This window comes from Sorex fumeus, unplaced genomic scaffold, assembly GCF_029834395.1.
Source record: "Sorex fumeus unplaced genomic scaffold, SorFum_2.1 ptg000003l, whole genome shotgun sequence".
Taxonomy (NCBI): domain Eukaryota; kingdom Metazoa; phylum Chordata; class Mammalia; order Eulipotyphla; family Soricidae; genus Sorex; species Sorex fumeus.
Window position 1 is genome coordinate 35253755 of NW_026606060.1, and position 17201 is coordinate 35270955.

A 17201-nucleotide genomic window follows, 5' to 3' on the forward strand; every position below is an offset into this window, starting at 1 on the left:
CTACGGTAATTCAATAAACACTGTTAAGTATCAACAAATTCTAAGAGTCAACCAAACAGGACTTCTCTGAGACTAACTCATCCTCTCCTAAGGTTTCAGTCAAAATTCTTTGCAGATGACTTCTAAATCCAAATTTGTTATTTTCTGACTATTTTCTGAAGTTCTAGGCTAATGTCTTTGGCTACTGATCAATATTTCTCCTATTGTCTACCATTCAATGGCACTGTTACTGATTAGTCCCTAGGCTCCAAATCATCATTGAATTCTGCCTTTTATGATAATCCTCACATCCCATGAGTAATTAGGTTTATTGATTTTTTAATATAGTGTTTCCAAAATGGCACACGATTTCCTGTTTATATGATTAGAATCCTAGTTCATGTTTTCATTTTTTCTCATCTCTTGGAAAATTGGCCTCCTAAGTCGACACTCTGACTCCAGTTCACCACTCCCTCACCCCAAACTGACTACACCAATATCTGACTATTTTCCTAAATCTTTGCTTTCATTGTATCACTCACATTTTTCTGAACCTTCATGAACTCTTTATATTTTAATAAATGTAAATCCTAGTCTTAGAATTCAGACCATTTTCTAAATGAATACCAACCCTTTCTTAACCCTTCTGTGTAAATTCTTCTGGACTCCAATAGTATAAATGGACTCTTCTGGCTGCATTATCCCTCTGATATTTTCAATAAAATTTTACCAATCATTGAAGTCTTAGTTAAGCACAAAAACTTTCCTACAAACAAGGCAATAACGTATAAGTATGGATGGAAAGTGTCAGTATCTGGAGCTGGGTAGGCACAGCCTGTTCAACCACTGATGGTAGCCTTACTCTTGATCTTTTATTGTATATCTCTTTTGTTGATTTATAGACATTGTAAACCTGAAGTTTCCTTTTAAAAATAGGTTCTTAGGCATATGTCTTATTTCCTTTTGTAAGTTGAAAGCAATTTGGGAACATAACTATGTTATAATACATTTTGCATTCAATAGTGTATTTACTAGAGTTTGCTGGAATCCCATTTATGAGAAGAACTGAAAGCAAAAATTTCCTACTTAATATACTCAATCACTTTCTATAAAACTGTGCTACATATAAACCAATAAGTGTTAGGTTTGGTGGAGAGGGAGCCTCACCAGAAGAGATTATTTCTGGCTTTGTGCTCAAGTTTACCCCTGGAAGTGCTCAGGGAGATCATAGGTGGTATTGGGTATTTGAACCAGAGTTAATCCCATGCAAGGTTGACTTCCTGACTGACCTTCCTGTTTGATTGTGACACAATGGCTACTTGGCATACCTAAGTTACTTGAGTTTTTAACCTTATAAAAGGTATTATAGGTATTTTCATATTTTCTACCAAATAACAGTTTATCTTGGAAGAAAGTTTTAAATAATTTTCTTAAATTTTGATCTCACATTATTATAATTATGAGAGAATCATAAACTTACAGGTCCAAGACAGAACCTAAACAATTTGATGAAAAAAGAGAAATACATCTTCTCCCCACTAATAGCTTATGGCTTAAAGAAAGATAGAAAGTGTACTGTGTACATTACTATGTTCTGCTAAGAGTTATATGAAAAGTAGGTAGAGAGTCAGCAAGAGATTACTTTCACTTAGGAAATCAGCTTTTGAATGTGATTGTAGGAGAAGAATCACTGAACTGAGAGAAAGCTCTGCAAAGATGATAAATATAATCAGAAAACAGAATACCCCTTCTTCATTTGCTCTATCATTCATTTGCACCTACTCCTCAATGTTAGGTGCATTTATTTCTAAGCAAACCAGGGTTTCTATATGACAGTATTTATTCATTTTGTGCATAAAATACTTTAAATTAAAAAATATAAACTTGTTATTTCCCATACAACTATATTCCCCCTTTCTATCCAATTGATCCAAGTATGCAAATTAAGCATGCAAAAATAAGAAAAAATGAATCCTACTTTTAGAAAGATTCTAAAATTGCTTTATCATGATAAAAACATTTAACATGAGATCTATCCTCAACATATATTTTTTAAAATTTACTTTTTTGGGTGAACATACCCAGAGGAAGTCAGGGACTTCTGGCTCAGTGGTCAAGGAACAATCCTGGTGGGATCCAGGAGACCACACAGTGTCAGAGATTGGTCTCCAACCACTTACATGCAAAACATGGAACATCTTGAGCTATTGTTTACTTCTACCTCAACACACTTTAAAGTGTATAATCTAATATTATCACCTATGCACATGATATATGTAGATCTCTGAAATCTATTCATCTTGGTGAGAAAAAAAAATCCATATCAAAGGAGTTATCTCTTACCACTTGATTAACCTTTCATTTAGGATTTATTTTTTCACTCAGTTAACACTGACTACCTACAAGGCATAAAAAATAAGCAATGAGCTTATGATAAGCTACAGTAAGAAGCAGGCAGGCTTGAGTTTGGTCCTTGACTGTTGTCTGACTAGTATATATTAAGTGTAAGCCACTTGTCTGCGGCTGCCTTAAAATGCCACAGTGAAAAACCACACGATTAAAGATCTGTGTGTCCGAACAGGAACCCAGTCATGCAATCCAAAACCAAATACTAGAGGACATTACATGAGCCTTAAAGACTCAATTGACCGTTTTATATGTGGTTTGTGGATGTCTGGTTTAGGGGTACGGAGACACTCAAGAGCAAAGAAACAGTGAGGCTTGTGTTGCAGTGGAAAGACAGAGACATAGAAATAAGTTTCTAGAAAGAAAAACACATTTCATTTTGGGCAGTATCATTCTAGATTAATAAAGAGTTGAGCAAAAGGTCTTTTTTTTTTTTTGCTTTTTTTGGGGTCACACCCAGTGATGCTCTGAGGTTTCTCCTGGCTCTGCACTCAAGAATTACTCCTGGCAGTGTTTGGGGGACCATATGAGATGCTGGGGATCGAACTCAGGTCGACCGCATGCAAGGCAAGTGCCCTATTCGCTGTACTATCGCTCTGGCCCCCCAAAAACTTTTCATTTGTGGGTTTTCGTTTGTTTGTTTGGGTTGGAAAAATGATCTTAAAGGCTAGGATGGAGAGGTGAAAAAAGAAAGATTCATGCTTTGTAGACAGTGGCCAAGGGCAGGATAAAGTTATGAGTTAAAGTATTAAAAAAATATGAGACATTGTTTCTATAGCATGTTACTCTGGGATGGTGAAAATGATGTGCCCCAAATAACCATAGCTTCTCAGGGGAGGTAAGACATTCTATGACCTAGTTTTTCTGGGAAGGTTTAAATTAGAGATTAGATCTCTGAATAAGGGACAGAATTGAAGGGTAGGAGGATGGCATCAGAAAAGAAAGGCAAGTTTGGTGCAGGTCACATGTGTAACAAGCTAAGGGGTTAATGATCCACATCATTGCATCATGGCAAACATAGAGAGGCAGAGAGAAGTGAAGATGTGGAAGAGAACATTCACAGCACCACTGCAAAACATGTGCTTTTGTTCTAGGAGGTGTAAAAGCAGTAACAGCTCATAGTAGAAGTAAGAAAAGCATATTTCAATGTTGGATGGAGTTAGTCTCACTGGGGGTGCAATTGGTGCCTGCAGTTCAGGAGTGGAGGAGAGACAGATGAGGAAATTTGAACATCAATACTATGGTACACACAGTTTACTCTCCTTCCATGGACCTGCCTAATACCAATAGGCACCTGTCCCAACTTCATATCTAGTGTGACTTTGGCTCTGGAATGTGATGATGCATATTTGTTACCTGTCCCATGGGGAGTGGCAATTTAACCTTGGCAGTTTTCCTCTCCTGAATTTCTCTGGTTTTTGTTTTGTTGTTATTATGGTTCTTTTCCTGTTCCTCCCCCCCACCCTGTTTCTGGGCCATACCCAGCTGTGCTCAGAATTCCTGTCTCTATGCTTAGGGATCATTCCTAATAATACTTGGGGAACCATATGTGGTGATAGGGATAGGGATGGGATTTGGGCCGACCACATGCAAGGCAAGTGCCTTACCCACTGTCATATGTCCCTAGTCCCAATAAAATATTTTAAATCATTCTTTTAGTTTATTGGGTCACATCTAGTAGTTCTCAGGCTTCTGTGTTCTAGAGATACTCCTGACAGTGCTCGAGGGAACATCAATGATGCTGGCAACCGAACTGGGATTGGCAGAGGACAAGGAAAGTGCCTTAACTTTTCTACTATCTTTCTCGTTTCCTTTTTCTTTCATTAAAAAAAGGCAGAGAGATATTTTTAATTATCACTTGTTTAAACAAAAAAATAGCATATATTTTCTAGCATGTTATAGCAGCCACGTCTAATCAAAATTTCATTCCTTATCAGTATTTTATTTTAGTTATAATTTTCCCTATTCCCCTTGTCTCACTTTGTTTTCTGGTTCCAAAAATAGTTAACACTCAATGGTTAATTTTTGTGTATCTCCTAAAGAAGACAAATCCACTGGTCAGAAATAGGCCTGCTTGCCTTTCAAAACTTGAGAACAAACAATGAATTAGATATGCACAATCCCGTTATGTAACAGGTTCAGTTAGCATACTGCCATCAGGATTCTTCACAAATGCTGTTTCTAAATTTTGGTGCCTATCATGCTGTCTTGTTACAATGTTCAGCTCGAATTCTGAAAACTTACCAATGCACGAAAGTAACAGTGTTGATAAAAGCCACAATTACACTTCTTGAAACTCTCTCTCTTTTTCTTGCAACATACTGAAAAACAAGAAAAACAGGCTCATTTTGACAATGATATGGGTATTGTCAAAGGCAGATGTATAGTAAATACAATAGCCAAAGGTGAGAGGGGAGTTTAATTTCATAAGGAAAGTGGGAATTACTTTCCTCAAGAGTTTTCCCAAGTATTAAAAACAAATTCTCTCTCTATATGTATATAAACACACACTGAAATTCTTACATGCTTCTTACATGTGTATTTGTATGCATATAGGTATGATATGAAGGAAACTTTGTAAACAAAAATTATTATTCAATGGAAACCAATGTTGTAAAGATAGTATAACAAGGAACAAGGTAAAGTGACCAGAATTAACCAAAGTAAATGGAAAGACAACTTAAGCAATTTTTTGTCCTTGGCTTTGAAGAAAATACTAAATAGAGTGAGAAAAGTTTATAGGCCTGAAAGACACAGTGAAATTATATCAAATAGTCAAAGAAAAATTACTGGAAGTATCTAGTAAGAAAATACTTCCATCATAATGTATTAAGCAGGGTTCTCAACAGAAAAAGAGGAAACAGGGAAAAGAGAAGGTGAAGTTTCAAAGGCTAAAGAAATTATTGATTCTGTGGCAGCAACTCAATTAAGAATCAATAGGGACAGGGATGAAGACAACTACAACTGCTAAAGAAAGAGGCAAGCCTGCCTGCAAAGAAAGTCAATATATCTTGGGAACAATAAAGGGAAGAAGGAAACTGAGTTAACATTCCTTTTCAAAGCTTTGTCACCAGGCATCTGTGAAAGATTCTGTTGCTATAGAAATAAAACATAAAAAAGAGATGACAATTTTAATATCTAGGAAGGGCTACACAAAAGCAAGTAAAGGTAGTCTGCAAGGAAACAGACATGTGGGGTTGAAGAAAGAATAAGAGTTCAGAAAATTAGATAAAGACGTGGGGAACACTGGGGGCTGCCATTAAGAAAGTATACAATTCAGAGAAGTTGTCCATTATGAGAAATGGCAATGTGAAGCTTATAGATGCACACATTTAGCAAGACAAAATACCTTATCTCATTATCCTCTTCATTAATCTGTATATCATCAACGGTCCTTGTATGATTTGGTTGTTTCTTCTGGAAAAAGAAAAATTAAAGCATATGTAAACATATCAATGGAAGGTACGATGTTTAGTAGATATAATTTCCACTATTTTTGTTGGCTTTGGATCACATTTGGAAGTGCCTGGAGGCTATTGCCACACTGTGCTCAGGGGTCATTCCCAGTGGTGTTGGGAGAACCATATGGTAGGAACCTGGGATGAAACCAGGAATTTTCACATGCAAAGTAGCACTCCAGACCCTTAAGCCATCTCCCGGTCCATAAATGTTTCATCTTTAGGTCAATAACTCCAAAGAATATTTTAGTAGATATCATATAAAACACTTTTGAAATCAAAAAATGACTTAAAACTGTACAGTTTTACCAACTTGACATTTGGGGTATGTCACTGCTGAAAAAGTAAGAAATTAAAAAATTTAATTGGTAATCAAAATCAAATTGAGAAGACATTTCAAAAACCTGAGTCATAATAACTTGGAACATTTAAAAATTTTACATAATTTTTAATGGGAAGAGAAAAGTTGAAATCTGAAATAGCAGATAACATAAATGTCAGCTCCATTTGGTTTTAAGTATGGGATATGACTTTTAGGTGTTTCTTCATGGTATTAAAACCAGTTTTCAAGCCGTAAGTTCCATTCTCAGGTAGTAAAATTTACTTCAGAGTGTATTGAGAAATGAAAATTTGAGGATCCTTTTGAAGATCTGCATTTTAGTTAAAGTAGAACTTAAAATGCCTTGTCATTTTCTTGGTAGGTGCTTTCTCAGAAAATATATGTAAATATAAAAGAACAAAAAAGTTCATAGAGTTTTTAGACAAAGGAAGGGGAAAGGCAATACTTACCTTCCAGTATAAAGCTCCAAATGCAAACCCAATTACAAGAGAAAAGAATGCTGGCAAGGCCATGGCTGCCCATTGAAGGTTGGCGTCTTCAGAGAAATTTGGTCCCTTCCCTGTAATTTAAAGACAGTGATGAATAGTATACCCAGGCTTAAGGTGTTGCTCTTATGCTGTGGCTGTGCCCAACTGTTCCATAATGTACTTCATCTATACCTGAATAAAATATGTGAAATACTATTTTTCTGTTCAGAACTGTTTTGGGATGGTGACATAAATTCACGTAGTCCCCAGTAGATAAGTAAGTTGGCAAAAAAAAAGAAGAAAGAAGAGAGAAAAAGGAAAGAAAGAAGAGAAGGAGGGATGGAGGAGGGAGGGAGGGAGGGAGAAAGGAAGAGAAAGTCCACAGATGGAAGGATATTAAACTTGGTTAAATGTTCAGACACAATTTACAGATACTTGATGGATTCCTGGGAGGAAAATGACTTACACCACATCAAGCAAATCCATAGTCTATGCATTTTTCTTTGAATGTTTTCATTTTCTCCATATCTTGGTGGGGAATTTTAAAACCCAGGTCAAGGATCTGTATGCATTCAAGTTATGTTTTGTCTGTCACAGTATGAAGACCTTGTATTGCTTACATTGTAGCGAGGGTATTTATAGGCGTCTCATGCTCAGAACTCTGATATTTATTTCTTTATCACATATTTGGCACGCACTTATTGGAGGCCAGCTGTTACCTGGTACTGTGATACAAACTAAAAGTTTTAATTTTTTTTCACTTTCAGTGTTAGTAAAAAAAGGCATAAAAGTATTCTGAACAATTTTGGTTCTGCTTTATTCTTCCTTAAGCACAATGATTCAAGAATTAAAACACAGCTTCCCATCAGGCTTGCCTCCCAACAGAAAGCTTAACATTTGCACAGGTTTTTTCCCTCTTCCTCTTAAAAGGAACAACTTAGATACATGGAAACATCAACACACATGTACAAAAATTTGTAAAGCCTAAACTTTTAATTTTCTTTTGAAGATTTAATAAATTTATAAATTATACATTTTTAGCAACAATGTAGTCAAAAGAGTAAATTGAGGAACATGACTGCTTTGGCAATATTTTGCAGTGATATTTGGGCTACCATATCAACAGTTGATTAAATAGTCATCTATTTAACATGTAAAAGATCTAAAGTATGAAATACAAAAACACATCACTGTATGCATAAACATGTACAAATATAAAATAAGGCAGCAAATTTATTTTGAGGAGTAGAAAACAAATGCTATATACAGTAGTGATAAGAATTGCCCATTTCCCATGTTTTATAGTTGCGGAGTAGGAATTTCACTAATTCTATAATTCCCTTATTTCAAAAGAAGGTCTAGTAATAGTTTATATGTGCTGATATATATATGTATGTATGTTTTTGTTTTGGATCAGCACAGTGAATGGTGCATGTATAGTGTAAAGGCAGAGGAACAAGGTCTTTAAATGGAGTTTTCTATTCACATAACCTTGAGTTAAATCCTGAAGACAAGACTAACAGCTCTGTGACCCACTCCACATTCTACACTCCCAGAGGAAATATGTTTTAGGCATCATAACTTGGAGCTCAGTGAAATGTTCTCACACCAAAATAAGACTGAGTTAAAAATTAGATTTGGCACAATTAAGATAATGCTAGCATTACAATAAAGTAGCTATTTTAAGTTTATATGAGATTATATGTGGTAGTCTGTTATGGAGCTACCATTTATAGAATAACTTACTGTGAGAACAGGAACTCAGAGATACTAGCAATTTCTATAATGTTCAGACTCTTTATTACACTACCTAGAAATATTTTGACTATTAAAGTTCAAATTCTCCTTGTCACTCCCATCCTGTCTGTTGAAATTGCTGACATGTAATTCATAGAAGATTCAACCAAATGACCTCTATCACGGGCCCTAATTAAACTATACAGAGAAAATATCTGGAATTGTTCTGATCAGACGAAAGACTACAACCATGAGCAACATGCGGGAGGAGCTTACCAGAGCAGCGGTTTTCACGCACAGGTCTTTAGACCTACACTGGTCCTTAGGGTAAAAAGATGAAAAACCACTGGACCAAAACATGAGGCATTCTGGGATTCTCCAACTCAACATCTTTCTCACATGGGGACAGTCCCCAAGAGAAGCTTTCCAAGTTATGCTGGAGGGGAGATCCAAGGATCGCTCACCTCACTCTCCCTTTTTAACATTTTAACTTTGAAAGTTCCACCCACACATAGAAAGTCTGGGAACTGGACTAACTGTCGATGACCAGCCTGCATGCCATGCTTGTTAGCAAGAAAGTGGCCCAGTAAAGGCTCCCAAGAGATGGGTCCCAGAAACTGAATGTCACCTCTTCTGTGGGTCAGTTACCAATCTCTCTTGTCAATGCCAAAGGTTAACCAGACAGGCCTCAAGTGATATTTTCCTCCTTCTTATAAAGAGAGAAAAATGTTGCCATCAGAAAAAGCTTGTACCAGGGACTGACACCTAATACCACTGCCACCCATGAGGGATCAATATATTTTTAATTATAAGCCTCAAGGATTATATGAACACTATCTAAAACCTTAGGCCAAGTCAGCAAAAAAAGCTTTGCTTTTATCTAAACATTATACCCACAGGAACCTTGTGTGGTGGGGGAGTTCATCTGGATAAGATTTGAGTTAATCCCAAATTCCTCAGTTGTTATCCTGTTAATTGTATCTTATTATTATGAAATAGTTTTAGTAGAAACGGACTTATTTACTTTGATTAAAACCCAACATCTGTATAAATAAAGAACACACCCACACACACCCACACCCACACACACATATACACACACACATACCACACACCAACACCACTGTGTTGTGATTTCTTGGGCTCCTTTTCAGACTAAATCTTCTTCTGGACACCATAGCTATGAACCTGGATCTTGCTTGAATGGGGATATGAATCCAGGTAGCTTAATTCAAGACTGTATTTTTGTTCTGTTTTTAGAACTAGACCAGGCTGTGATCAGGACTTTGTCCTGGCTCTGTCCTCCTGGATCACTCCTAGTGGACTTGGGGTACTACGTAGAGTATCAAGAATGGAAGCCACATTGGCCATGTGCAAGACAGGCACCCAACCAGCTGGACTATCACGCCAGCCCTTCAAGATTGTATTTTAGAAGATCTGTAAGGTTATATCTAAGTAAGGACTTCTTTCCATATGATTTAAATACCATCTGCAAAAATATCAACTTTAAACATTTTTAAAAATTTCCTTTTAGCACAGGATAAAGAATGTTACTTTGAAAATATAATTTCCGTTAGACAACTTGTATATTTTTATATTATCCCGTGACTCTTCTATATACAATCCATCTCTGAAATATTCTCTACATATACCATGGTCCTTCATCTAGAATAGTTACTTTTTAAAAGCCTATCTCTGATAGCTTTACATGTTTTCTCCTAATTTCCTTCACTCTACTTACCCAAAAAATCCTCTTTTATTTTATAGCTGAAATATTTACATACTTCTACTATCATGAATACAATATACTATGAGTAGTTTAGTATTTGATTTTCCTTTCATGAGAACAAAGCTCAATGAAAAGTAGTCTTCTGCATATATGTCAGTGTGCCATATTTATGAGTGACACACTTGTTCAAGACTAGAAGAAAAGTATAAGCAAAGCAATAGAGAGGACTGGTCAATGATTTTGCAATTAAGCAAAGTACCTTCAGATTTCATAGAAGAGATAATTTCCAGTCTTTCCTTGAGCCTGGCAAACTACCTGTGGCGTATTTGATATGCCAAAAACAGTAACAATAATGGGTCTCGTGCCCCTGACCCTGAAAGAGCCTCCAGCATGGCAGCGTTAGGAAAGACGAGTAAGGAGAGGCTGCTAAAATCTCAGGACTGGGACGAATGGCGACATTATTGGCGCCCGCTCGAGTAAATCAATGAACAATGGAATGACAGTGATACAGTGACAGTGATACCTTCAGATTTGGAGGCAGAAAGACTAGACAGCGGTTGAACAGTTTATATTTTAGAACACAGAGAGGTAACTTTATAGATGAGTTCTTCCAACTAAAATACTTATTAGACACATTATTTGTGGCAACTTTTCTCAGTGATTGCCCATCAGGCAACATAAGACTATCATCAAAAGAGAGGCCCAGCACACAGTGAGGTCAAGACTGTTTTGATTTTCTGGCTGAGAGGTACTTTCAGGCTGAGACATGCAAAAGAGAATCATTAGGGCTCATCAGTCTCACTTAAAGAATCAGAAATGGAATTTGAGGAGATGTTTCAAAGGCTTGGAGCTCATGCATTGCATGCACAAGGTCCTGATTTGACTGTGAACACCATATGCCCCTACCTTAACAGCACTGAGGTGGCCCCTGGGCACCTCTGGATAATTTTTCTCCAACCCAATAAGAAAGAAATTAGAATCAGACATTGAAGTTCAAGGTTCTTGACATTGTAAAGATGTGTAGATGGGACAGGGTTATATATCTGTGTGGGGAATTGTGTAGAGAAGAAGCAACTGAAATCACTGGAAGAATCTCCCTAAGTTGGTAGTTGAATGAGGTTCATATGTTCAGGGACAGACTGTAATAAATAGCCACTAAGTATGATTTGAACAGAGACCTTGGTTGTCATTCAGAAGCAATTGTGTTGACAAGAAAAAATGGAGGAACTAAAGTTAGGGATAGGGTTCAAAGAAAAAGTTCATGCTCTGTATACAGCATGAGGTTCTAGCTAAATCCCTGGCACTCACTCACCCCCACCCCCACCCCCACCCCAGAGATACACATACATAAGAATGAAGGGACTTCCTAAGCATTTGAGATATTATGTCATATGGTCTACACCTTAGAAAGAATATCATGAACAATTTTTTAAAAAAAAGACTGAAAAATATTCTTCCTAGTCCTTCCAAGAAGATTTAATAACAAACCTATGAAGATACTGATCTCCAATAGCTGAATTGCTTCTAAGAACCAAATTCAACGCAGCACACAAAATCTATATACTTGACAACATAGTACTCATGCTATCTAGCATATATTTAAAAATCATTAGTCAACAGAAGAGAAACAGTTCATAATAAAAATGAAACAAAATCAGACAGTAAAGCCAACCCTGAGATGAAATACATATTGATATTAGAAAATAAGATCTTTAGAATAGCTATAATATCTCTATCCAAGGGATCTATAAAGAAAATATTGTCATAAAGAGTATATGGGTAGAAAATCTCAACAGAAAAATATATAAAGATTCAAATGGAAATCAGACAATGCACAGAATTCAACATCTAAAATGTACAATATCGTGAACAAATATAAGATACTCTATGGGATTTAGGTGATAACTTTGTGTCCTTGTACATTTATTAGTTGTACTAAACCAGCTACCCTGGGAAGCTGATCATGCAGGAGGTCATGTGTGGAAAATTGGTCACGCAGGAGGCCACACATGTCGAGGGAGAAACTGTTTTATGAGAAATTTCTGTAGCTTCCTTTCAATCTTGCTGTGACCCTTAAGCCGCTCTTTAAAAGGCTTAATTTAAAACATTTCAATGTTTAGAAAACACTTACTGGATGAAAAATTTGTATTAGAGAAAGCAGAAGAAGGGAATTTAGAGCCAGCAAACTAACACAGGGATTAAGGCACTTGCCTATGGCCAGCTCTGGATTGATCTCAGGCATTGCCTAAGGTGTCCCACAATGTCACTAATGCTCCTTGAGCACCACACAGTATGGTCCAGAAACAAAAACAAGAATTAATGGAAAACATAAGCACTTACGTTTTTCATTTTGAGGAATATATAAGAGATTAAAAAAAATAACTGAACATAGAGGCTGAAAGAGAATATAGTAGGCAAAGCACATGCCTTCCATGTGGTCAACCCGGGTTCGATATCCAAGATCCCATATGGTTCCCCAAGCACCGCCAGGAGTAATTGTTGAATGTACAGTCAAGAGTAACCCGGGTATGGCCCCAAACAAACAACAACAACAAAAACCCTGAACATAATCACTCTGAAGTGTGATGCACTATCAAACAGCCAAAGTATGATTAGCGTGACAGAAGGAGAGGAACATAATTAAAAAAAAATTGAAAAGGTTATGGTTGAAATATTTCCAAATTTTGGAGAAAGTTAAACTGAAAGAACTAAGAGGAATGACAAATGATAAGAAAGATAAACACCAACAAAACCCCTCTTAAGCATATCTTAGTTAAACTGCTTAACAGAAGAAAGATTTGAAAGAAGGCAGGAGGGAAAGCGAGCCAGCACATACAAGGAAAAACACAATGCAAATGCTAGCTGCTTTCTGTCAGAAACATCAGAAGGTAGACTATGACTGAAAAAAAAATTGTTAACCCAGAAAGACATATCCAGTAGAAGTACCTACTAGACTGAAGACAATGACAAATTAAAAAAAAAAATCAAAGCTCAATTATTTTGATCAATTCTATATACATGAGTCTCAAAACAAGCCAAAAAAGAGACTGTATGCTCTCTGACAAAAAGTTTAGAAACAAGAGATCTAGAAAAACCACATTGCATCGCAGACATCAAACAGTCTACTTTTACTCATGAATTCAAGAAATTACAAGGAAAAATGTAAAATAGCCCGGCAAGCTACTGAGAGTATTCGATATGCCAGACACAGTAACAACAAAGTCTCCAATGGAGACGTTACTGGGCCCGCTCGAGCAAATCGACGATCAACGGGAGGGCCTTTACCTTTTAAAGAAATGATAAGAAAAATACAGCAATCAAGATGTGTGCGATACAGCCAAATTGAAACCTTTAAGGATTGAAACCTTTAACCTCCTCCTCCTCCTCCTCTTCCTCCTCCTCCTCCTCCTCCTTCTTCCTCCTCCTCCTCCTCCTCTTCCTCCCTCTCCTCCTCTTCCTCCTTCTCCTCCTCCTCCTTCTCTCTTCTTTCTTCCTCCGCCTAGACCCCCTCCTCCTTCCCTCTTCTTCCTTCTTTTTCTTTCGTTTTTGGCTACATCAGGAGTGCTTAGGACTCACTCCTGGCTCTGCATTCAGGGATTGCCCCATGTGGGATTCGGGAGACCACAGATGATAAGAGGTGCTGGGGACCCATCCCAGGTCAAAAGTATGCAAGGCACATTCCCTACACTATCTACTATTGCTCCAGCTCTATTCCCTCCCCTTTAAATTCTATCAGAAGAAAAAAATGCTTTAAAATCTGCTATATATTTTTCCTACATTAATAATATTGGAAGCAAGAGAAAGTAGAGCAAATTAAAACCAAAGCAGAAGAAATTTAAGAGTAGAAATCAACAAAATATAAATAAGAGGCCGTAAAATGTTTCTTTGAAAATATCAATAAACTTGTTAGTAGGGAAAAAGAAAACCTTAATTGTCTAACACATTTAAAGTTTCTTTTCAAAGCTTTATAGATCTGATGTGTTATGTAATAAGGAATTTTAAATTCTAGCTGTTGCTAGACTCAAGGGTCAGAATATATAGAAATCCAATGACTTCATAATGCACTTTACCTAGACTTAAAAAGAGGACTAAAGTATTCCTAAAAATTTAGTTTTGAGCAAAGAAGACAGAGAATTTAGGGAAAGAAACTTTTTTCCTGCAATATATAATGTAGTAAAATAACAATATACTTTCAAACAAACAAACAATAGTAAGTAAAGAACTATTACCAAACTGAAAAAACTTCTTGGAGTCCGATGCAACTAATATTTGTCTTTTCCATTTGAAAGTTTCATTTTTTTGTCACGAAAATTTTACATGAACTATAGTTTAATGCTAAAAAGAATCAAATCATATTTCTAAAAGTAATTCCATGCCTTATTTAAAATAATCTCAGTAGAACATGTATTGACTTAATTCTCTAAACATTATCTCAAGCTGCAGGGAAACCCATTTCTAGATACCTAATATTTAATTTTCCAAAAGATCATACCAGGAAGAACTGTAACAGAATCATATTAATAGTAATCATTTAAAAAGTTGCCTTTAAAGCCCATGCAATACTCCTATAGATGCTAATTGGAGCCATGCATGCATTAAATCAGATACATGTACTTACTATTACTGCTACTGCTGTCATTCCTAAGGGAGCTGGCTGCAACAGGGGGTAACATAAATGGTTTTGTGACACTGACTCTGGAATCTAAATAGAAAGCAATAATGTGTCAGTGTTGCATTGGCGAGTTACATAAATTACAGAGTTCCCAAAAGGCGAAGTGCAATATCAGAGTATGTCCAGGTCTGCCTCCCAAATCTAGGTTATTCAGTTCCTATTTATTTCGTCCTGGGCCCTATTCTATTTTTTATTAAAAACTTCACCACAGTAACCTTGGAGAACAAAGATTCTTTTCCTAGAATTGCTAATAATCACAAATGATGCAAAGCATTGGCAATCAATCATTAAAAAATCATGAAATTAAGATTTTTGTATTACAAAGACCCCGTGAGGGGAAGAAGATTCTTAACATAGAGTAACCAATGAAGATGAGAATTCATGGTTAGTGTTAGACCCTTAAGGAAAAGACTTGAGGAGGGGACATTAAGAAGACTGAAAGTAAAGATAATATAATTTGTTCATTATAAGCAAATATCAAATTAAGAAAAATGAGCAATTATCCGATTATTATTTACTCACACAATTCCTTAATTTGAAAATAATAAATGTTGATTAGGTTTCAAAATCAATAAATCTATTACCATGATTTCTTTCATGTCATTGACATTTGCTTTCATGTTAGCCATGCAAACAGACATACATCTTTCTCTACCTACACATATGTTGAGTCAGACCTTGAGTCTTACCTACACATATACGATTCATGCTTGCTTTTTTATATTTTAATTATAAATGATTATTATTACCTTTTTCAGGACTCGATGTTGAAGAAAACACACATTCACTAGCTTTAGATGTCACCATCTCCAAGTCCTTGAAGGCATCAATGGATCTATTAAAAATTCTAAAGAATTCTGCAGGAGTAAACTTCCTGCTTTCTGTGCTCTTTAATGACTTTTTCATAACCTAGAAGAAAATAAGATTATAGTTTTCAATCTATAAACTTCACTGATCATGATGTTTTAGTCTATAAATGTGTCCTTCAATGATTCAAATAAAACTAACAATAATTCTGCTAACACATATAATTCAAATTGATTCTACAAGAGAATGATCTTACCTAGTTCAGTCTAATCTTCAATAATTAATAAAAGGAAAGGAATGGTAGTGGCCATGGGGATCAAGTAAAGTGATTGGCATAACAATCACTTTAACAATTTCATCTTCCTTCCCTCCTTCCCTCCCTCCCTTCCTCCCTCCTTTTCGCCCTTCCTTCTTTCCTTGTTCAGTGAGATGTCTAACAAAGGCCCTCACACGTGTAAGGCAGTGCTCTATGACTGAGTTACATCATCAGCTAGAGACATAGTTCCTTACAGGTTATAAAGAAAATTATATTCATTTTCATAAACCAAAGGCTCCTTATAGTTAAAATAATAAAGAATGGTGATACTAAATGTTGACTAGGACACATAGTTATGAGGGCTTGTATACACTGATAGAATAACGTAAAGTGAAACATTTGTTATATAGTAAAGCTTGACATATAACCATCCTATGACCCAGAAATACCACACCTATGTAAGGACTATGTGAAATCCTTGCATTTAAGTACCGCAGACACATCTCTACTAGCAGTATTTCTTATTTACTTTTGCTGTGCCAAGGATTGAACCTCGGGCCTCACACATGCAAGGTAAGTGTCATATTGCTGAGTTATGTCCTCAATTCTTAACAGTGGTGTTTATAAACAAATGATCAACAGCAGAATGACAATGAATAGTAGCATATTCAACCAAGAGAATATTCTATAACTGGTAAAATTTGGAGAGCAGTGTACACAATATTTTTATAAGCACATAAATAACATTTTGCTGTTGCTGACACATTCCTTAACTGATATAACCAACTTTTTTTATGACCTCTCCTTATCCAATGTCATCAGCATAGTATATGCAGGAATATGATATCAGAAGAGATGCTAACTTTAAAAGAGCTATTGATTATATGATATTTTTGATTCAGAAATTAAAAAGTAAAACAATAGATGTGATAATATATAGTAGTTAGGTTAATTAGCATGATGTGACTCCAGGATTTGGAGAACACAAAAGGGACTGAAGCTAAATCTTAAAAGAGTAGCTGGAGTTTGGATAAGGATAAAGGGGTTGGGGACAACATTACTGACTTAAGTCTAAAACCCTAAGGTTTAAACTTCTAGAAGACCACAAGCTAAACTTTAACTTGTAAACTCTATTCAAAGCCTGTTTCCTAAAACACAGTGTTATAAAACAATAAATAGATAAAATAAATTAATAAGATTCTTTGAGTCATAAGTGTGCTTTCATTGTAAGTTATTTCCTATAACCTCATAAGATGGAATTTTTCCTATTCCCATTTTAGTCCTAAAGAAAATGAACAGAGAGGGTTTGTGTTGACAGGCTAACTAGTGACAGTCAGAATTGAATTTAAA

General features: G+C 36.0%; 1 protein-coding gene across 3 annotated transcripts in view; it reads right to left on the minus strand.

Annotated features, from left to right (window-relative positions):
• Nucleotides 1-17201, minus strand: part of KITLG (KIT ligand) — a 167482-nt gene that overhangs the window by 89486 nt on the left and 60795 nt on the right. For 2 of the 3 annotated variants that reach the window (XR_008792650.1, XM_056116189.1), the window contains exons 5-9: nucleotides 15538-15697; nucleotides 14735-14818; nucleotides 6633-6742; nucleotides 5735-5802; nucleotides 4630-4706 (exon numbers count right to left, since the gene is read on the minus strand). Coding sequence is in view for 2 of the 3 variants with exons in the window: in XM_056116189.1 (XP_055972164.1) it covers nucleotides 4667-4706; nucleotides 5735-5802; nucleotides 6633-6742; nucleotides 14735-14818; nucleotides 15538-15697 (462 nt within the window). In the remaining variant the exon portion in view is untranslated. The remainder of the gene's footprint in view (nucleotides 1-4629; nucleotides 4707-5734; nucleotides 5803-6632; nucleotides 6743-14734; nucleotides 14819-15537; nucleotides 15698-17201) is intronic. The other variant, XM_056116201.1, reaches the window with a different exon arrangement.